General features: G+C 46.3%; 2 protein-coding genes across 10 annotated transcripts in view; both read left to right on the top strand.

Annotated features, from left to right (window-relative positions):
* Positions 1–10,907, top strand: part of mybpc1 (myosin binding protein C1) — a 134,430-nt gene extending 123,523 nt beyond the window's left edge. For all 7 annotated transcript variants that reach the window (XM_078219537.1, XM_078219536.1, XM_078219533.1 and 4 more), the window contains 2 exons: positions 1,227–1,266; positions 10,031–10,907. In XM_078219537.1, coding sequence (XP_078075663.1) covers positions 1,227–1,237 — 11 coding nt within the window. In that variant the 3' untranslated portion in view covers positions 1,238–1,266; positions 10,031–10,907. The remainder of the gene's footprint in view (positions 1–1,226; positions 1,267–10,030) is intronic.
* Positions 10,908–16,262: 5,355 nt separating this feature from the next.
* The window catches only part of LOC144498431 (cholinephosphotransferase 1-like), a 34,669-nt gene continuing 27,557 nt past the window's right edge, over positions 16,263–23,374 (top strand). For all 3 annotated transcript variants that reach the window (XR_013498697.1, XR_013498696.1, XM_078219528.1), the window contains exon 1: positions 16,263–16,566. Coding sequence is in view for 1 of the 3 variants with exons in the window: in XM_078219528.1 (XP_078075654.1) it covers positions 16,333–16,566 (234 nt within the window). In the remaining 2 variants the exon portion in view is untranslated. The remainder of the gene's footprint in view (positions 16,567–23,374) is intronic.

The raw sequence follows: 23,374 nt of genomic DNA, 5'->3' as shown, positions 1-23,374 counted from the left end.
CTTGCTTGGTTCTGGCATGGTTATCACCCCACACATTGAATCACTGCATCGTTTACACTGTGCTGCATGCATCAGAGAGCCTGTGGGGCAGCACTTGCTTAGAAGTGAATAGTTCACTGAGTTAGCTGACCTCCTTAGCACGTACTGAGGTAGATAAAATTGTGGCAAAAATGAATGACAGGTGATGCTGCACTGGACTCTCTTCATGGTTTCCACTCTAACACTCAACATGTTTGCCAGATGTACAGTTTGCTAATCCATTCTAATGATGGTGTGTGTCCATGCTAAACCTCTGGAACAGCAACAGTTCATTGTTACTGTAAGGTTTTGTGCAAGCTCTCTTAAACACTCAGTGTACATTTAAGCATTAGTGTAATCTATAGTACCAGTAATTTGGACACTCAACTTAATCTAATTCCTTGAGTAAGGAGCTTTAGCCACTGTGAGGAACAACTCTCCCTCAGGGTCCACTTTCATCTGTTACACCAGTTCCCTCCCACCATTGAGAACCAAAATGAGTGACACCTGATTCCTTTCAATGCCAACATCTAGAATTGTGGGAACGTTTTTTCTGAAAGTCTTTAAGTGCAGACAAGGGAAGAGAAGGGATAGTGAAGCAATCATGGGACCTGAGAATTGTTTAATTTCCTGGAGCTAAGGCTAGTATATAGGCAGATTAAGTTACAGATCAGCCATGAACTCACTCAATGGTGGAATAGGCTCTTGGGGCTGAATGGCCTCTTCCTGTTCCTAGAAGTAATGATGGTGAGCTGATACTCCGCAAAGTGAAAATCAACCTTCCAAAAGGTTTTAGTTATTCTGGAACCCATGACCTTCCGACACATCCTCAGAGAGGGCCCTGGCAGAAAATCAGTCCTTAAAGACAATCCCAGAACTTCCTTGTGCTGTACATCCACTGACTGTGTCTTTCCAGAGGCTTGTGCTTTAGAGATCTCCACTAACTGACAAATACAATGCGATTCTTGATCACAATTGCACGCTTTAACCTAACACCTCTGCTTATTCCTTGACCCAGTGCCTGAGTGTGTCATTCTCCTGGGCAGTTGCACCTGCTGCTTCTGTTCCTATTTTATGTTAGTCGATTGTTCTATAGAATCAACACTGCTCTGTTTAATAATGGAACTGCAGGATTCTCTTTCCATGGTCATGTGCTCTGACTTCTAAATGCTGCAAGACTCTCACTGTCTGTCTCTTTCTCTCCTTAGTTGCGCAGTAAGGATTTGTGATTTATATATGTTCATCCAGGTAAGCTTTCATATGAACCCAGGCATATGAAGCTTATGAGTTACCTCATCGCCATACTTAGTCTGATTTTCCTCTTGTTCAATCAAAGCAGGGTGCAGTGTGCTAAAGTGTGATGGAGATCTTCCAAAGTCAAAAACTTGCCTTCATGGCGGCAAAATCGCATGTTTACTCAGTCCCAAAATATAAACTGTGGAGGAGACTGTTGCCACTGGTGTCCTATAGCACATCAATTCCAAATTCATCTCTACACGTTTCAGATTAATATCCATCTGTACTTTCACAGAGAGGACATTGATAGCAAACCCAGGCAACTAAAACAAAACCAGTGGATGGGCACAAAAAAATAATAAAAAGGCTAATAGAATTTTGATCTTCATCATAGGAGTTGCTGGGGTACAAAGAGGGGGAAGTTATGCTTCAGTTGTATAGACCCCTAGTCAGTCAGATCCCATCTCGAGTAATTGGATCATGTTCTGGGCACTGCAACTCAGGAAGGTAATATTGACCTTAGAGACACTTCACGACAGGGTCACCAGAATCATACCAGCTCTGAAAGGGTTAAATTGTGAGGATAGGCCATATAGACTGGGTATTATTCTTTCACAGTAAGAAGTCTCACAACACCATGTTGAAGTCCAACAGGTTTATTTGGTATCACAAGCTTTCGGAGTGTCACTCCTTCTTCAGGTGAGCCTCACCTGAAGAAGGAGCAGCGCTCCGAAAGCTGTGCTACCAAATAAACCTGTTGGACTTTAACCTGGTGTTGTGAGACTTCTTACTGTGGCCACCCCAGTCCAACACCGGCATTTCCACATCATATTATTCCTTCAAGCATAGATATTAAAGGTGTCTGAATTGAGTATCCATGATGATTTGATAGTTTAGATAGAGAGAAACTCTTTCCGCTGGTGGGAGAAAGTGTAGAACAAGTGTAGAACATAACCTTGAAATTAGAACTAGCCCATTCAAGGGAGTCTGGAAACACTTCTTCACTTTAGTGGAGATCTGAAACACTCTCGCAGACAGCTGTCAGATGAGAATTTTAAAATCACAATCTCTATTTAATTGAGTGATGTGGAGGTAAATTATAGTTAGCTGGAGTTAAGATAGAGATCAGCCAAGATCTAATTGATCTTGAGGCTCGATGGGCTGAATGGCCTCTTCTCTTCCATTCCTTGGATGAGAACAATGGCAACTGAAATTTCCTCCACCAGATATCAAGGTTGTTCTTTGTAACAAGGTCTGAAAACACTAATCAGCTTTCTACATTTACAAAATTGACTGCTGTCTTGGTCAAAGAAAGGTTGATTTTCCAAAGAGGACCTCCTCTCCATGTGGAGAGATTTGTCCTTTTTTTTGGGTTGTTATTGTTTCATCGAATCATACAGCAGGAGACCATTCAGCCCATCGTACCTATGCTGGCTCTCTGAAGGAACATTCTCCCAGGCCCATTTATCTTCTTGGGCAATTGGATAAGCTGGGAGTGCCAGCTGTTTATTTCCTTACATCCAGATGTTGTCACAAAGAGACTATTCAAAAGAAAAGGCTTTGTCAAATATTTATTTCATGTAGATTTAGTCTGATCTTTTTCACAAATGTGAAAAAGTTCAAATGTGCTAGCCAGATCATGAGTTGGTTAACCAAGACGCCAACACGTGGTGACTTAGCATCCCATTTTATAGTCAATATTCATTCCAGTAATCACATGGGATTCTTGGCCAGTTCACACCCTGTGCAGAGGCCCATTTGTACCCATTTGTTGGCACTTAGCATTGGTTTAAGTAGTAACTGCACCTCTGCATTGAGAGGAGAATTGGTTAAACTGTGTTACATTATTGAGTATGGCCACTCCATCATTGTCATAGATAATGAGGTATCTGATGATGGAGCGAGATGACATAGTAATACCATCATCCACATCATCCTTTTAACATTTAATTGGAACTAATATCAATCATCAGCACATTTAGCTTAACTTTTTATATAAAGCAACATGGAAATTATATACAACTGACAGGAACTGAACTCACACTTTGCTGTTCTTGGTATGTGGTGAATTATTTGATGTATTTTGTGTAAACTTCATTATTCAAATAGATAGAAAAGCACAAGAACAATGATTCTATACGTTTGCCTGAGCTTTCTTTTCTCCACATCTAAATGTAATTAGAAACTTTATATAAGATACACACATACTCTCCATTTATCTGTCACTATAAAGCTTTTCATATAATGCTGGCATGACCATGTCACCACCATATGCCAGATGATTGGGCTGAAGATCATTTCCAACTGCGTGGGTGGCCAGTGGCCTTCAAGGTCACAGTGGCCCTTATCTTCTACTCCACCAGCTCTTTCCAGGGGTCAGTGCGTCTGTCTGGTGAGTCGCAAGCTGCTGTCCACAGTTGTGTCAGACTCACTGATGATGTTCTCTTCAGATGGGTCGAGATATTCAACTCTGACCAGACAGATGAGATCAGCCAGGCTGAGAAAGGTCATGGTGATTGCAGACTTCCCTGTGTCCAGGGTTCCATTGACTATATCATCAAGGCCATCAAGCTGCAGGTGGGCCGGGAGTATTCACAATGAGAAAAAGCTCCCACTCAATGGATGTCCAGATCGCCTGTGACCACAAGACACAGATCTTGCACATCTATGTCCATTACCCTGACAGCTCATGTGATGACTACGTCCTGCGACATTCACAACTGCTCCTGCTCTTCTGGATGGATTGTTCCTGGGTGACAAGGGCTATCCCCTAAAAAGGTGACCCGTGGTCTCACTCTGACACTCAAGAACACAGGTGGAAGAGAGGTAAAGCAAGAGAGACACGTCCACATGGGCAGTGGTAGAAAGGACCACCAGGCTGCTGAAGATGCGGTTCAGATGCCTGGACCAATCGGAATATGCATTACAGTATCCTCCATGTCCCTTTTCATTGTTATCTGCTGCACTCCGTACAACCTGACTCTGGCAAGGTGGGGCCTACTTGAGGCTGAGAATCATGAGGCAGTTCCGGACGCCAGGAAGGATGACGCTATTGAAGAGCCTAATAAGGAGCCCAGGGAGGCACAGGGTGGGGCTGGCATCAGGGAGGCAGGGACACCAGAGAGGCCTTGATGATGCACATCTTCAGCTAGACTGCCAAGGCATCGATTTGCGCTCATGTCAAAGGTGCTGCCTCCCTACAAGACCTGACGTCCATTTACAGTCTATGAAATGCAGAAAGTCTAAAGCCCTTGCTGCCCCCCTGCTCCTGTAAGAACCATTATGCATCCCCAGGCCGTTACAACAAAATCAGTGTTAGTGTAATATTCAAAGAAATAAGAATTAAACATAATGTATTTTGGTTTTAACAATCACACCACAAAGTGTTGCATAATGAATGGAAATAATGCCACCTGTGAGAATCCCTGCTGTGTACAAGGTCCTTAAACTGATGTTAGTGGATGGACTCTTCCGTGACAGAGACCCTGGTATTCCGACTCGTGGGGATCTCCGTCAGATCTCCCCATCTGTTCCCGCCGGACAGCCAGCATCTGCCCGCCACCTGATTGACAACTCCCGAAGCCTTGGACTCAGCATTGTCCTGCTCCCCATCAGTACCCTGGCTCTGGGCACCCGAGGCGCCCTCTGCCATGGCCAGCTCCTGGTGTGAGTTTGCCTTGCCCTCCCCACTGTGCACTACCATCTGACCCGATGACCTAGTGCCCACCGATGTGCTTGTATCTGTGCTGATGTCTGTTAGCGAGGGAGGGTGTGAGGCCAGTGTTTTCCCCTCTGGGGTTAAAGGGGGAGGTGCTCGGGGTCCTTGAGCCTCTTGTGGATGGAGAATCTGCAGGTGGAAGAGAGTCAATTCATTCAATCGTCACACAGTCAACTTGCAGGCTGATGAGAGAATGGAGATCTCAGCATGGTATCATCTTGATTGGCGGATCAGTGGGCAATGCTGCTTTGATGTTTCCAGTTCAGGTGTGAAGACCCTACGATGTTTACTCTCCTCGCCATTCTCACATTTGTGCACTGCACACTGACCTTCCTCCTAGACCCCTACCTCACGCCCAGCGGAACAAATTCCACAATGACCAGAGCAGCCATTCCAAGGCGGCTGGGAACCAGGAGATTGGGCTCCTCTGAGGCCGTTTGTTGGCGTTACAGTGCATTGTGGCTTCTCTTCTCCTGACAGGGGTGAGCAGATTTCATCATTGGTGCCCCCTCTCCTTGCAGCACCATTCCAGCTGGGACCACACACCCCTGAGAACCAGCTTGTGGGCGCACAGGGACCTCACCCACCAGTGCACTCAGGCTAAGCAGTCGGACTTTGGCTGGTGCAGGCTTGAGTGCCAATTGGCACACGCACCCCAGAGGATGATGAGTTACAGCTACTCAAATACATATCTCCATGCAGTTCCACACGGATAAGATGATGGGTGGGGGGAATTTCCTGGCCCCCCTGTTTCTCCGTGATGGGATCTTCTGGTCCCTCTGCTGCCAATGGGATTTCCCATTCACTGTACCCCACACTGCCAGGAAATCTATGGCAGGGATGTACCATCGGCAGGACCACAAGATCCCAACAGCTTGAACAGCGAGAAAATTCAGGGTTCTCCCTGATTTATTCACCTCAGCCTGCTCCGCTGACACTGATCCTTTGGCTTCAGTTTCAAAAATATGATACTATATCCTTTGTCCGGTAGGTGCGGAATCCTTCGCCTGTTGTTGTGGCAACCTGCCATCCAGTGTTTTAAAAGAGCTATTAACCTGTTCAAAATAAATTGATTAGTTTGTTCTCCAGGATCTCCCCTCCTTCCATCACCAGCACACTAGTTCCAGTGACCACTGTCTATAGAACATAGAACATAGAAAAGCTACAGCACAAACAGGCCCTTCGGCCCACAAGTTGCACCGAACATGTCCCTACCTACTAGGCTTACCTATAACCCTCTATCTTACTAACTTCCATGAACTTATCCAAAAGTCTCTTAAAAGACCCTATCGAATCCGCCTCCACCACCACTACCGGCAGCTGATTCCACGCACCCACCACCCTCTGAGTGAAAAACTTACCCCTAACATCTCCTCTGTACCTACTCCCCAGCACCCTAAACCTGTGACCTCTTGTGGCAACCATTTCAGCCCTGGGTAAAAGCCTCTGAGAATCCACTCTATCAATACCTCTCAACATCTACCCCTACACCTCTCATCCTTCGCTTCTCCAAGAAGAAAAGACCGAGCTCTCTCAACCTATCCTCATAAGGCATGCCACCTAATCCAGGCAACATCCTTGTAAATCTCCTCTGCACCCTTTCTATGGCTTCCACATCCTTTCTGTAATGAGGCGACCAGAACTGGGCACAGTACTCCAGGTGGGATCTGACCAGGCTGCAGCTGCAGCATTATCTCCCGATTTCTAAACTCAATTCCTCTATTGATGAAGGTCAGTATTCCACACGCCTTCTTAACCACAGCCTCTACCTGCGACACTGCTTTGAGCGTCCTATGAACCCGGACCCCAAGATCCTTCTGATCTTCCACACTGCCAAGCATCTTACCCATAATATTATATTCTTTCATCCTATTCGACCTGCCAAAATGAACCACCACACACTTATCTGGGTTGAAGTCCATCTGCCACTTCTCCGCCCAGTCTTGCATCTTATCTATGTCTCGTTGCAACTGCTGACAACGCTCTACACTATCCACAACACCACCAACCTTTGTATCATCAGCAAATTTGTCAACCCATTCTTCCACTTCCTCATCCAGGTCATTTATAAAAATCACAAAGAGCAAGGGTCCCAGAACAGATCCCTGGGGCACTCCACTGGTGACCGACCTCCATGCTGAAAAAGACCCATCTACAACCACTCTTTGCCGTCTGTGGGCAAGCCAGTTCTGAATCCACAAGGCGATGTCCCCTTGTATCCCATGCCCCTTCACTTTCTCAATAAGCCTTGCATGGGGCACCTTATCAAATGCCTTGCTGAAATCCATATAAACTACATCTACCACTCTTCCCTCATCTATGTGTCTAGTTACATTTTCAAAAAATTCAATTAGGCTCGTAAGGCATGATCTGCCTTGGACAAAGCCGTGTTGACTATTTCTGATCATACTATTTCTCTCCAGATGCTCATAAATCCAGCCTCTCAGGATCTTCTCCATCAACTTACCAACCACTGAGGTTAGACTCACTGGTCTATAATTTCCCGGGCTATCTCTTCTCCCTTTCTTGAATAACGGAACCACATCCGTAATCCTCCAATCCTCCGGAACCTCGCCCGTCTCCATTGATGACGCAAAGATCATCGCCAGAGGCTCAGCAATCTCTTCCCTCGCCTCCCACAGTAACCTGGGGTACATTCCATCCGGTCCCAGCGATTTATCTAACTTGATGCTTTTCAAAAGCTCCAACACATCCTCTTTCCTAATGTCCACATGCTCAATCTTCTCAGTCCACTGCAAGTCTGCACTGCAACCACCAAGTTCCTTTTCCACTGTGAATACTGAAGTAAAGTATTCATTGAGTACCTCTGCTATTTCTACTGGGGATTTGAACAGATAAACTTCTGACTCAGAAAAGGTGCAGCCTGTTTTAATATAATAATAGAGATATATAGGTGGTGCTCCAATGCAGGGGTTTTAGCTGAACTGGTAGACATTCTTCAGTCTACCAGTTCCCACCCGTCACATTTGATAAGTCCTACTCCTTCACATCTTATCTTCTTGCTCTTAACATACTTGTAGAATGCCTTGGGGTTTTCCTTTATCCTGTCTGCCAAGGCCTTCTCATGACCCCTTCTTGCTCTTCTAATTTCCCTCTTAAGTTCCTTATAGGATGCACCAATCCTGGGGGTAACAGCACCTCTCACCCCTGTGACCTCTGTCATAGTGAGTAACACTGGCGTGGGAACACCATCACCTTCCAAATCCTGACCTGGAAATATATCACTGTCGCTTCAATATCGCTGGGTCAAAATCCTGGAACTCCCTCCTTATCAACACTAGCAGAGCAGACTAGAGGGGCTGAATGGCCGACTCTTCATCCTATTTCCCAAGGTGTTATAGCTTATAATTCCTAAATATAACATGAATTTTGTTTATAATTCCTAAATATGACATGAACTTTGCCACAGAAGAATGTCTACCAGTTCAGCTAAAACTCCTGCATTGGAGCACCACCTATATATCTCTATTATTATATTAAAACAGGCTGCACCTTTTCTGAGTCAGAAGTTTATCTGTTCAAATCCCTGCACCCAGAGACTTGAACACACAATACAAGCTGACATTCCAGTGCAGTAGAGGGAGTGCTGCACTGCCAGCGGTACTGTCTTTCATCTGTGACACTAAACCAAGGCCTCCGCTTCCTGCAGAGGCTGAGGTAGAAGATCCCACGGCAGCCTTCGAAGAAGTGCAGGTGAGGTGTGCTGGCCAATCATGTTTCTGAGCCAACATCGCTGAAATATATTTATCCGATGATTATCTCATTGCGGTTTGTGGGACTAAATGGACGGCAGCATCCTCTACATTACAGAAGTGACTACACTTCAGAACTATTTCATTAGCTGTGAAGCACTTGGGGGATGTACTAAGGATATGAAGGTTACCATCAAAATGCAGGTTCTTTCCTGTCCACTTTTGTACCACAAGTTCCTTGTACAACTTTAATCATTCCCCCCCATGTCATCACCATCCTATTAAAAACCTGACCATCAATTATTCCAGGTTAAGTAGTAAATCTCTCGAATGTACTTTGTCACTGGTGTAAAGATGCATTTTCACACACTTTGTTAGCGAACACAAAAGGTATTTATTAATGAGAATTGTACAGCAGCCTCATGGCTGTAGCTCGCTCTCAAAGTGTCTCTGCCTCGGAACCTCTCTCACCATGGGGCAACTCCGCACTCTGGGAGGCATGGTGGCACAGTGGTTAGCACTGCTGCCTCACAGCGCCAGGGAACCGGGTTCAATTCCCAGCTTGGGTGACTGTGTGGAGTTTGCGCATTCTCCCCGTGTCTGCGTGGGATTCCTCTGGGTGCTCCGGTTTCCTCCCACAGTCCAAAGATGTGCGGGTAGTTGGATTGGCCATGCTAAATTGCCCCTTAGTGTCAGGGAACTAGCTAGGGTAAATGTATGGGGTTATGGGGGATAGGGCCTGGGTGGGATTGTTGGTGTAGACTCGATGGGCTGAATGGCCTTCTTCTGCACTGTAGGATTCTATGAAACCCTGAGCCCCAATTGGTCACCCACGCCATGTGACCCTTACTCTGCTGTGTTTCCCATAAAGGGACAATCAGCTCAGGGGGGTTTCGATTAAATCAACTTGTGATGAAGTTCAGAATCACTGCAGTTTCATGAAACAACGGTGAAGCCAGTCTAATGCGGAAAAGAACTTTGTGAGGTTCTAAATCATTAAAATATTACAAAGATGTCAGACTACAGAATAATTGTAACTAGCCCCTCAGTGAAAGGTTTTACTGATGAAGTGGTTGGGGGGTGGTGCGGGGGGGAGAAAGTGAAATAAAAGGATTTGCTGAGAGGGTGAGATGAAGAATGGTTGAGAGGAGAGGCATGCGTGGCACATAAACACCAGCATTGACCGGACGGGCTGAATGGCCTGCTGTAGTTGGTCAAATGACATTGTCATTCCAAGTATCTTTACTGCAATGTTTCATTTTGTGGATAATTTCTGAATAAACTGTCTGCCACATCCAGCCCTGCCCTGTTTGGAAAGATTAATACTTCTTTTCATATTATTTAGGTGGTGTTCCATTGCATGAACTTTTGATGCAGGGAGTGCCTCTGAACGTCATAGACTCATACAGGGACTCGAAGAAGAATATTTTACCCCCGAAATAAGGATGGTCATCTCATGAACCGTGTTTCTTTCTCTTCTCAGATCAGAATGTGATTGTAGATTATTGTTAAGAGTTTGACAAGTACTTCTGACATGCGGCTGGTACCAATTTGCAATGTTCTGGGCTTGGATTGAACCTCGATAATCTAGAAACTTATTTGATGCTCTGAGCAGGGTTGTGACATGTCAATGACTACACGCTTTAACCATAACCGAAGGATTTCCGTTTGGGCGTAAGTTTGTTTGTAATTTCTAATTGCAAGTCAATGCAAACATTAATACGATACAATACATCCAGCTGAGTGTTGCATGCTGATTATAAATGAGGTGATGTTGCAATGACCTCACAGCCTAATCCCTGTTCACTTCAAAGTCCAAAATTACAAATTGTTCTCCACCTGATACTGTTACCATCTAAAAACCGTGTTACATATTGGCAATCACTGATTTTTTTAAAAATTAAGATGTGAAGATTGGCACTGATGTTGGAGGAACTGTTTAATAAACCCATTTACCCCGGCTGATAGTTTGATATTTCTATGTTAAATTGTCGAAAAGGTTTTTTTCCTAACCAAGCACCCAGTTGCAGACCTCTGCCCCTGTCCAGTGAACTGTCAGTCACTGACAATCACAAACCATGTTCTTACAATGTGCCATTGCATTTCTTTAAAGAAAGCAGATTACAAATGAGGAGACAGTTTACAATCTGCTGTAAAGTGCCGCAGAATCTTTATTGCATGAAGATGTGCTTTGAAAATGCTAAATAAACAGCTTCACATTACATGTGCTGACATTTTCTGTGTTGGTTGTATTTTGCAATAGTTCTAATAGTGTTCAAGTTTTAAGCTTATTTATTATTGTCACGGTGGTTAGCACTGCTGCCTCACAGCGCCAAGGACCCGGGTTTGATTCCTAGCTTGGGTGAGTGTGTGGAGTCTGCACGTTCTCCCCGTGTCTGCGTGGGTTTCCCCCGGTTTCCTCCCGCACTCCAAAGATGTGCGTATTAGGCTGATTGGCCATGTTAAAGTGCCCCTTAGTGTCAGGGTAACCAGCAGGGTAAATACATGGGGTTACGGGGATAAGGTCTGGGTGGGATTGTTGTCGATGCAGACTCGATGGGCTGATTGGCCTCCTTCCGCACTGTAGGGATTCTATGATTCTATAAAGTAGGCTTACAAATGCAGTTATTGTGAAAACCCCCTTAGGGGTGCACTAAGGCAGACTTTCATCTGTTTCCATAAACTAGTAATTCCCGGAACAGGTTGCTCGTCTGTCGCTAGGGGGCTTATAGCTTGAGGGGCACCACTCCATATCAAGCATGGCTGACCAGAAATCTCTCCTGTTCTTACTGCCAGCCATTGGCATATTGGAAGAATTTACAGGTTGATACACTCAGCCTGTTTGACCGTGTTATGTCTCAGAGGTAGGGACACTACCCACTGCACCACAAGACCATCTTCTTGCAGCAACAACAACTTTTATTACATAGCACCTTTATCATGATCAGATACCCCAAGGTGCTTCACAGGAACATTATTGAGCCAAATTTGATTTGATCTGATCTGATTTATTATTGTCACATGTATTCGTATACAGTGAAAAGTATTGTTTCTTGCGCGCTATACAGACAAAACATACCGTTCATAGAGAAGGAAAGGAGAGAGTGCAGAATGTAGTGTTACAGTCATAGCTAGGGTGTAGAGAAAGATCAACTTAATGTGAGCTAGGTCCATTCAAAAGTCTAATGGCAGCAGGGAAGAAGTTGTTCTTGAGTCGGTACGTGACCTCAGACTCTTGTATCTTTTTCCCGACAGAAGAAGGTGGAAGAGAGAATGTCCGGGGTGCATGGAGTCTTTAATTATGCTGGCTGCTTTTCCGAGGCAGTGGGAAGTGTAGACAGAGTCAATGTAGGCTGGTTTGAGTGATTGACTGGAAACAAGCCATTGAGATACTCAGGTAGATGAGCAAATGTTTACGATTGTATGAATTAAGAGCAGGAGTAAGCTTTTCAACCCCTCGAGTCTGCTCCACTATTCAGTAAGACCATAGCTGATCTGATCGTGGCCTTTTGGGTCAAAGAGATAGGTTTTAAGGTGCATCTTCAGAATTAGAGGAGCACAGATATCTCAGAGGGTTGCAGAGCTGGAGGAGATTACAGAGAAAGGGAGGAGCGATTTGGAAAGGAGAATGCAAATTTTAATATCAAGGTGTCGCTTAACCAGGAACCAGCAAGCAAAGGGTTGATGGATGAGGGAGATTTGGTGCATGCAGTCATTTTGGATGGTCTCAGGTTCACGGATGGTAGGATGTGGGAAGCTGTCTGGGACTGCTCTGAACTAGTCACAATAACTTAAAGATAGCAAAGACATAGCAGAGGGTTTCAGCAGCAGATGCACTAAGGCAGAGAGAGAGGGATATTACAGAAATAGAAATAGGCAGTCTTACTGAATCTTCATCAATGTGATGGTATTTGGGTTAAAATCCACATGGGACTTAATCACTTTGAATCAATGTGTAGAGAAGCACCCATTAGCAGCACAAAACCCATCCCCTCATTTTTAACATTAAGGGAGACAAATGATGCTGTCAACAGTGGCTGAGGATCCCATAATTTACCCAATTGGTGCTTTCTCAAGTACAGCTCAAAGAACATAAAGCAGGAAGAGGAGGAGGTCATATTGCTCCTTGAGTCTGGGTTCCGCCATTCAACAAGACCATGGCTGACCTTCTATCTCAACTCCACTTTCCCCATATCACATCATTCCCTTGGTGTCCAAACATTTATCAGTCCCAACCTTAAATATGTTCAACGATGGAGCATCCACAGCTCTCTGGGCTGGAGAAGTCCAAGATTCACAACCATCCAAATGAAGAAATTTCTCCTCATCTCAGTCCTAAATCAAGATAGATAAGTCGCCGGGTCCGGATGGGATGTACCCGAGGTTGCTGTGGGAGGCGAGGGAGGAGATTGCAGAGCCTCTGGCGATGAACTTTGCGTCGTCGATGGAGACGGGAGAGGTGCCGGAGGATTGGAGGATTGCGGATGTGGTTCCTATTTTCAAGAAGGGGAATAGGGATAGCCCAGGTAATTACCGACCGGTGAGTCTAACCTCAGTGGTTGGTAAACTGATGGAGAAGATCCTGAGGGACAGGATATATGAGCATTTAGAGAGGTTTAGTATGCTCAAAAATACTCAGCATGGCTTTGTCAAGGGCAGATCGCGCCTTACGAGCCTGGTGGAGTTCTTCAAAAATGTGACTAAACACATTGACGAAGGGAAGGCGGTAGATGTGGTTTATATGGATTTTAGCAAGGCGTTCGATAAGGTCCCCCATGCAAGGCTTCTAGAAAAAGTGAGAGGGCATGGGATCCAAGGGGCTGCTGCCCGATGGATCCAAAGGAGGCAGAGAGTGGGTATAGATGGGTCTTTTTCTAAATGGAGGTCGGTCACCAGTGGCGTGCCCCAGGGATCTGTTCTGGGACCCTTGCTGTTTGTCATTTTCATAAATGACCTGGATGAGGAAGCGGAGGGATGGGTTGGTAAGTTTGCCGACGACACGAAGGTTGGTGGGGTTGTGGATAGTCTGGAGAGATGTCAGAAGTTACAGAGGGACATAGATAGGATGCAAGACTGGGCGGAGAAGTGGCAGATGGACTTCAACCCAGATAAATGCGTCGTGGTCCATTTTGGTAGGACAAATGGGATGAAGGAGTGCAATATAAAGGGAAAGACTCTTAGTACGGTAGAGGATCAGAAGGACCTTGGGGTCCGGGTCCATAGGACTCTAAAATCGGCCCCGCAGGTGGAGGAGGTGGTTAAGAAGGCGTATGGTGTGCTGGCCTTTATCAATCGAGGGATTGAGTTTAGGAGTCCAGGGATAAGGATGCAGCTATATAAGACCCTCGTCAGACCCCACTTGGAGTACTGTGCTCAGTTCTGGTCGCCTCACTATAGGAAGGATGTGGAAAAGATTGAAAGGGTGCAGAGGAGATTTACAAGGATGTTGCCTGGATTGAGTGGCATGCCTTATGGGGATAGGCTGAGGGAGCTCGGTCTTTTCTCCTTGGGGAGACGAAGGATGAGAGGAGACCTAATAGAGGTGTATAAGATGTTGAGAGGCATAGATCGGGTGGACTCTCAGAGGCTTTTTCCCAGGGTGGAAATGTCTGCTACGAGAGGACACAGGTTTAAGGTGCTGGGGGGATAGGTACAGGGGAGATGTTGGGGGAAGTTTTTCACACAGAGGGTGGTGGGCGAGTGGAATCGGCTGCCGTCAGTGGTGGTGGAGGCGAACTCAATAGAGTCTTTTAAGAGACTCCTGGATGAGTACATGGAGTTTAATAGGATGAAGGGTTATAGGTAGGTCTAGAAGGTAGGGATGTGTTCGGCACAACTTGTGGGCTGAAGGGCCTGTTTGTGCTGTAGTTTTTCTATGTTCTATGTTCTAAATGGCCGACTTTCATCCTGAAACTACAGTCCTGATTTTTGTGAATTTGGAACTCTGGAGCCATTTTAAAATGGTTGATGGGACACATTTCCAGATTCCCGTCCTGATTCCCAACTTCCAATGTCCTCAGGAATGGGATGGGGTATGGATAGTGATCCTGTACCCTGGCTGGTTCCATTTGGGGAGGGGGGGAGGGGGGAGGTGGGCCGGCTTCTTAAAGGCTCGTATTTCAGGATCCTCAGTAGGATTCAGGGACCCTTTGAAAGGTAAATTCAAAACATCTTACCCATGCCACTATGCCTCTTCCATGTCTCTTCGTTCCAACTCAGTCAACCCATGTCCCGCCCCCTTCAACCTCCATGGCCTTGTAAAGTCCTCATGCCACCTCATGCCACCTTATGCCCCACCCACACCAAGACCCCTCAGACCTTCCACCACAGACCACCCGGCCTGCAGCAATTCATCACTACCTTCTCAAGGGCAATTAGGATTGGATATTCTGCTTCCACCAGTAGAGGGAATCCTGGTGGCTGGGAGAGCTAGATTTGGATGGCAGGAAATTAGTTAAAAATCTTGTTCTCCCAATCTCCTTCTGGCCAGTGCCACTGCCCTCCCCAAACTCCCCCACCCCTCCTCCCCAAACCCTCCCACCCTTCATCCCCAAACCCTCAGGACCCTCTCTCTAAGCCCCTCCCCTTGACCCAGGCTCCTCCCCATTCCCCTCCAATTTGATTTTCAAGTTTGCTGACGACACCACCATAGTGGGTCAGATCTCAAACAATGCCGAGACAGAAAGCAGGAATGAGAATCTGGTGAACTGGTGCGGCAACAATAATCTCTCCTTCAATGTCAACAAGATGAAAGAGATTGTCAGCGACTTCAGGAAGCGTAGAGGAGAACATGCCCCTGTCTACATCAATGGGAACGAAGTAGAAAGGGTTGAGAGCTTCAAGTTTTTAGGTGTCCAGATCACCAAAAACCTGTTCTGATCCCCCCCATGCCGACACTATAGTTAAGAAAGCCCACCAACGCCTCTACTTTCTCAGAAGACTAAGGAAATTTGGCATGTCGGCTATGAGTCTCAGCAACGTTTACAGATGCATCATAGAAAGCATTCTTTCTGGTTGTATCACAGCTTGGTATGGCTCCTGCTCTGCCCAAGACTGCACGGAACTACAAAAGGTCATGAATGTAGCCCAATCCACCACGCAAACCAGCCTCCCATCCATTGACTCTGTCTACACTTCCCGCTGCCTCGGCAAAGCAGCCAGTATAATCACGGGCCCCACACACCCCGGACATTCTCTCTTCCACCTTCTTCCTTCAAGAAAAAGATACAAAAGTCTGAGGTCAGGGACCAGTCCCCAGGTCTCGCCCCTCGCTCTGAGCCACCCTCCCCCCCTTCCCCAGGCTCCCCCCCTTCCCCAGGCTCCCCCTCTTTCCCCAGGCCAATCCCCTCACTCTAAGCCCCACCCCTTCCCCAGGCCCCTCCCCTTTCCACTGGCCCCTCCCATTGCTCTAAGCTCCACCCCATTCCCCAGCCCCCTCCCCTCGCTCTAAGCCCCACCCCTTTCCCCAGGCCCCTGCCCTCGCTCTAAGCCCCACCCCTCACTCTTCACCCCTCCCCTTCCCCAGGCCCCACCCCTCGCTCTGACCCCCCCTCTTCAGGCCCCGCCCCTCTCTTAGCCCCGCCCCGGGGCCTGGCTGCAGTCGGGGCGGGTTGAAGCCTGGCTGTCGGGTAGCAGGCGGGCGGCAGGATGGGGCGGCTGCTGCAGCCGCTGAGCGAGGCGCAGTTGAGGCGGCTGGAGGAGCACCGGTACCGGGCGGCGGGCCGCTCCCTGCTCGAGCCGCCGCTGCAGCGCTTTTGGGCCTGGCTGCTGGAGTGGGTCCCGCCCTGGCTCGCCCCCAACTCCATCACCCTGCTCGGCCTGGCCTGCAACCTGGTCAGCCTCCTGCTGCTGGCCTACCACTGCCCGCGGGGCAGGGAGCAGGTAACCGGGGGGGCGGGGAGCGCCTGATCCCGGTCTGTGTGTGTGATCCCGGTCTGTGTGCCTGGTCTGAGCCTCTCCCTGTGGAAGGCTGTGTGGGCTGAGCTGAGGTGAGGCGTGGGCTGTTGGGCCCAGTGGGTGTCAGTGCTTTAATTGTGTTGCTGTGAAATGTTCTGTGATGTTTCTCAGTGTCTAAAGGCTGCCAGCAGCTGTAAGTTTTCTCCAGATTAGCAGCAGCTTTTCCCCTGGGAAGAAACCACATTATCCACAGTCGGAACCACCAGCCAGGGAATAGCTGCTTTCTTTCCTGTACATTTTATTTAAGGATCTTTGAGTTGTGAGGTTGTTGGTGTTTATACAGAGGACAACACAGCACAGAGTATATGCACATTGTGTGTTACAGATACAAGGATGTAGGGGATTGATATTTGATTTATTATTGTCACATGTATTAACATACAGTGAAAAGTATTGTTTCTTGAGCGCTATACAGACAAAGCATACCGTTCATAGAGCAGGAAAGGAGAAGGTGCAGAATGTAGTGTTACAGTCATAACTAGGGTGTAGAGAAAGATCAACTTAATGCGAGGTAGGTCCATTCAAAAGTCTGACGGCAGCAGGGAAGAAGCTGTTCTTGAGTCATTGGGATGTGTCCTCAGACTTTTGTGTCTTTTTCCCGATGGAAGAGATTATGTCCAGCGTGTGTGGGGTCCTTAATTATGCTGGTTGCTTTTCCAAGGCAGCGGGAAGTGTAGACTGTGTCATTGGGTAGAAGGCTGGTTTGAGTGATGGACTAGGCTTCATTCACAACCCTTTGTAGTCTTTTGTGGTCTTGGGCAGAGCAGGAGCCATACCAAGCTGTGATACAACCAGAAAGAATGCTTTCTATGGTGCATCTGTAAAAGTTGGTGAGAATCGTAGCCGACATGCCAAATTTCTTTAGTCTTCTGAGAAAGTAGAGGCATTGGTGGACTTTCTTAATTACAGTGTCGGTATGAAGGGACCAGGACAGGTTGTTGGTGATCTGGACACTTAAAAACTTGAAGCTCTCGACCATTTCTACTTCGTCTCCATTGATGTAGACAGGGGCATGCCCTCCACTACGCTTCCTGAAGTCAAAGAGAGGCAGGGCAGTCCAAAGATGTGTAGGTTAGATGGATTAGCGAGGTAAATGTGTGGGATTACAGGGATGGGGTTGGGGAGGAGGCTTGGGTAAGATACTCTGTCAGAGAGTCAGTGCCGAATCAATGGGCAGAATGGCCTCTTCAGTGTAGGGATTTTATGATTCTATGATTTGCTTTTGGGATGTGGGGTGTGTGTCCCATCGGGACAAGTGGGGGTGGAATATTTGATTGAAGAAAGGCTTTGAATGCAGAAATGTCTGTGTTTGTCACTTTGAAGAGTCTAACAACACCAGGTTAAAGTCCAACAGGTTTATTTGCTAGCAAACCAAATAAACCTTTTGCTACCAAATAAACCTGTTGGACTTTAATCTGGTGTTGTTAGACTCCTTACTGTGTTTACCCCAGTCCAACGCCAGCATCTCCACATCATTTTGTCACTTTGCACAGTCATGAAGAAGTAACAGATTCAGTATAGCTACCCATGGAGATGGAAGAAATTACTTGTTTTCCTGTGACGACTCACCACTGGACCAATCTTCCACTAGAGCAGGGATTGCGTTTATTAAATATCCAACCCTATCTCTCTATGTGAAAGGGGGGAGAAGGTTAGAAACCAGATTTGCTCACATGCTTTTATGGTAATCATTTGCCAGCCACAGATAAGACCTGAGTGTTATCTGCATTCTGGGTATGCCGACTGCAAGAGGTTCAAAAACATCAGGAGGTCGGTAAAGGAGGCTTTTCGCAAGGTTAGATTGGTAGGAAACATGTCGACATGTGAGGGTGAGGCTTTTTCACTGCCCAGCCGTGATTTCAACTTTGATTTTATTCTTTGATATTATTGTGAAGCTAGTTTTGTGTGAACTGGATTGTAGAGCTTCACGTTCAGACCAGAAGCTGATTAATTCTTGGTGCACACACTGAATTCATTTATTCATTGTGTCTGCACTTCCTGTAGAGGCAACACTTACATCCTGCAGCAGGTTTCTGTCATACCCTTTCCTGTCCTACCTGTTTGTCAGCGCTAACAACAAACCTCTCAAATCAAACTTGCCCCTCGCCAAGTCCTCCCCGTTCCAGAACTCATATTCCGCTCTCTGTAGCGTTCCCAATTTTAATCACTCCACCATTGGGTAGCTATTTTTTCGGATGCCTAAACCTAAAGTTTGGAAATTTCTGACTGAATTTCTCCCTCTCTCCTCCTTTAAGGCACATCTTAAAACCTACCACTCTGACCAAGTTAATGATCATCTGTCACCTTATGTGGCTGTGTAACAACCTGGAGAACTTGACTGTTGAATCGCGTCCACGTATCGGTAATGCCTTTGTAGAAATAATTTGTAAAATGCCTTCTGTTCAAAGGGAGAGATGGTGTAGGTGACAATGTGTCACAACGTAGTCAAGTTTCTAAAGTGGCGACCCATTTTAAACCCACGAAATCGAAAATTCTTCCTGTCTCCTTGGCTGTTCAATTAGCAGATAGCAAAGAAAGCCAGTATGTGGGCTTGTGACGAAAGCCGGGATTGAAACAGGGACCTTGAGATCTGCAGTCTCCAGTCAGTGCAACTAAGAATCATCCGATTCACGGTGTTTTCCATTGGAGCCAAAACCTGTTATAGAGTCATAGAGGTTTACAGCATGGAAACAGGCCCTTCGGCCCAATTTGTCCATTCCGCCCTTTTTTAAAAAAAACTCCTAAACTAATCCCAATTGCCCGCATTTGGCCCATATCCCTCTATACCCATCGTACCCATGTAACGATCTAAATGCTTTTTAAAAGATAAAATTGTACCCACCTCTACTACTACCTCTGGCAGCTTGTTCCAAACACTCACCACCCTCTGTGTGAAAAAATTGCCTCTCTGGACACTTTTGTATCTCTCCCCTCTCACCTTAAACCTATGCCCTCTAGTTTTAGACTCCCCTACCTCTGGGAAAATATATTGACTATCTACCTCGTCTATGCCCCTCATTTATTTTATAGACCTCTATAAGGTCACCCCTCAGCCTCCTACGCTCCAGAGAAAAAAGTCCCAGTCTATTCAGCCTCTCATAACTCAATCCATCAAGTCCCGGTAGCATCCTAGTAAATCTTTTCTGCACTCTTTCTAGTTTAATAATATCCTTTCTATAACAGTATTCCAAGTGTGGCCTTACCAATGTCTTGTACAACTTCAACAAGACGTCCCAACTCCTGTATTCAATATTCTGACTGATGAAACCAAGCATGCCGAATGCCGCCTTCACCACTCTTCTCCACCAGTGACTCCAATTTCAAGGAGCTATGAACATGTACCCCTAGATCTCTTTGTTCTGTAACTCTCCCCAACCCCCTACCATTAACTGAGTAAGTCCTGCCCTGGTTCAATCTACCAAAATGCATTACCTTGTATTTGTCCAAATTAAACTCCATCTGCCATTCGCCAGCCTACTGGCCCAATTGATCAAGATCCCGCTGCAATTGGAGATAACCTTCCTCACTGTCCACCATGCCACCAATCTCGGTATCATCTGCAAACTTACTAACCATGCCCCCTATGTTCTCATCCAAATCATTAATATAAATGACAAATGACAGTGGGCCCAGCACTGATCCCTGAGGCACACCGCTGGTCACAGTCCTCCAGTTTGAAAAACAACTCTCTACAACCACCGTCTGGCTTCTGTCAAGAAGCCAATTTTGTATCCATTTAGATACCTCACCCATGAGATTTAACTTTATGCAACAACCTACCATGCGGTACCTTATCAAAGGCCTTGCTAAAGTCCATGTAGACAACATCAACTGCACTGCCCTCATCTACCTTCTTGGTTACCCCTTCAAAAAATTCAATCAAATTTGTGAGACATGATTTTCCACTCTCAAAGCCGTGCTGACTGTCCCTAATCAGTCCTTGCATCTCTAAATGCCTGTAGATTCTGTCTCTCAAAATACCTTCCAACAATTTGGGCGGCACGGTAACACAGTGCTTAGCACTGCTGCTTCACAGCTCCAGGGACCTGGGTTCGATTCCTGGCTTGGGTCACTGTCTGTGTGGAGTTTGCACATTCTTCTCGTGTCTGCGTGGGTTTCCTCCGGGTTCTCCGGTTTCCTCCCACAGTCCAAAGATGTGCGGGTTAGGTTGATTGGCCATGGTAAAATTGCCCCTTAGTGTCCTGAGATGCGTAGGTTAGAGGGATTAGCGGGTAAATGTGTAGGGATATGGGAGTAGGGCCTGGGTGGGATTGTGGTCGGTTCAGACTTGATGGGCCGAATGGCCTGTTTCTGCACTGTAGGGTTTCTATGATTTCTATGAATTTACCCACCACAGATGTGAGACTCACTGGCCTGTAGCTCCCAGGCTTTTCCCTGCAGCCCTTTTTAAACAAAGGCACAACATTTGCCACTCCCCAATCTTCAGGCACCTCACCCATGACTATCGATGATTCAAATATCTCAGCTAGGGGACCCGCATTTTCCTCTCTAGCCTCCCACAACGTCTTGGGATATACCTCATCAGGTCCCGCAGATCTATTTACCTTGATGCGCTTTAAGACTTCTAGCACCTCCTTCTCTGTAATATGTACACTCCTCAAGACATCAATATTTAATTCCCCAAGTTCCCTAACATCCATGCTTTTCTCAACAGTGAATACTGATGAGAAATATTTATTTAGGATCTCACCCATCTCTTGTGGATCCGCACATAGATGACCTTGTTGATCCTTAAGAGGCCCTACTCTCTCCCTTGTTACTCTTTTGCCTTTTATGTATTTGTCGAAGCTCTTTGGATTCTCCTTTGTCTTATCTGCCGAAACAATTTCGTGTCCCCTTTTTGCCCTCCTGATTTCTCTCTTAACTCTACTCCTACACCCCCTATACTCTTCAAGGGATTCACTTGATCCCAGCTGCCTATGCATGTCATGTGCCCCTTTCTTCTTCTTGACCAGGGCCTCAATATCCCGAGTCATCCAGGGTTCCCGACTTCTCCCAGCCTTGCCCTTCACTCTAAGAGGAATGTGTTTACCCTGAGCCCTGGTTAACACACTTTTGAAAGCATGCCACTTACCAGACGTCCCTTTTCCTTCCCACAGACTCCCCCAATTAACTTTTGAAAGTTCCTGCCTGATACCATCAAAATTGGCCTTGCCCCAATTTAGAATATTAACTTTTGGGACAGACCTATCATTCTCCATTGCTATCTTAAAACTAATAGAATTATGATCACTGGTCCCAAAGTGATCCCTCACTAACACTTCTGTCACCTGCCCTTCCTTATTTCCCAAAATTAGGTCAAGTTTTGCCCCCTCTCTAGCGGGCCATCCACATACTGAATGAGAAATTCCTCCTGAATACACTCAACAAATTTCTCTCCATCCAACCCTCTAATACTATGGCTGTCCCAGTCAATGTTGGGAAAGTTAAAATCTCCGACTATTACCACCCTATTTTTCAACCATCATTGTGAAAAGCAGATTATCCAGTCATTATCATATCTTGGGATCTTACTGTGCTCTGAATGCTGCGCTTCCTACATTATATCAGCAAGTACAAACCATTTGGGTGCTTGGGTTGTGAAAGGTGCTATATAAATGCAAGTCTTGTAATCGAATGAAAGTGCAGGCTTGAGGGACTGTGTTTGTTACGTTCCTTTGTCTAACCTGTGTAGATTTCTTTGCAACCAGCGCGCACGCGTGTACACACACCCACAGACACACACACACACCCACCCACAGACACACACACACACCCACCCACAGACACACACACACACCCACCCACAGACACACACACACCCACAGACACACACCCACAGACACACATGCATTTAGCAGCAAAGTTTAAAAATAAGAATCTTGTTTTGGACCACTGAGCCAAGAATCAGATTTTCAGTTCCAGTATTTAAAGGGTTACTGGGACAGCCAGTCAGTCTATTGCGCAGTTTGGACTAAATGTGGATTTAAGGTGAGGCAGGCTGAGAGGGTGCGGGGATAATTGTACCAGGGCGTGTAGATGTCATTGAATTCAATTGTCAACGTAATGAAAATGACCTCAGACTTTCATAATGATACAGCGCAGAAGAAGGCCATTCAGCACATCATGTCTCTGCTTGCTCTCTGAAAGAACTTTCTAATTGGCCCCACTCCCTGGCCATTCCCCATTGCCCCGCAAATTTTCTCACCTTCAAATATCGATTGCATTTACCTTTTGAAACTCGCTATAAAACGTGCTTCCACCGCCCCTTCAGCCAGTGCTTAATAACTCGCAGTGTTAAACAGAATCTCACCACTCCCTGTGGTTCATTTCCAATTGTCTTAAATCTGTGTCCTCTGGTTACTGACCTTACTGCCACTGGAAACAGTTTGTTCCGATTTACTCTCAGCAAAAGTCCTCAGAATTTTGAACCTGTTTACTGAATCTCGCCTTAACCCTCGCTGTTCCAGTGTTTCCAATCCTACCACTTTGATCTAGAATCTCACTCACACCATCGCTGTCTGTAAACTCCAAGCTAGAGTTTGTGGTTGTGTTCACCAACAGAAGTATTTATACCTGGTGCTTAGTTTAGATTTATGACATTGGATAAATTCCGGATTCCAGCAGCAGGAAACTGGTTTGGTCTGTCATAAATAATAATGACTGTCCATTCCAGCCTTCTCATGTTTAAATGGTTAGCTTGTATTGCGTTTCCACACCCCATACATACCTG

This window comes from Mustelus asterias, chromosome 9, assembly GCF_964213995.1.
Source record: "Mustelus asterias chromosome 9, sMusAst1.hap1.1, whole genome shotgun sequence".
NCBI classification, from domain to species: Eukaryota; Metazoa; Chordata; class Chondrichthyes; order Carcharhiniformes; family Triakidae; genus Mustelus; species Mustelus asterias.
Note: the sequence above shows the minus strand (reverse complement) of the source record. Positions and strands in the feature narration are given on the sequence as shown.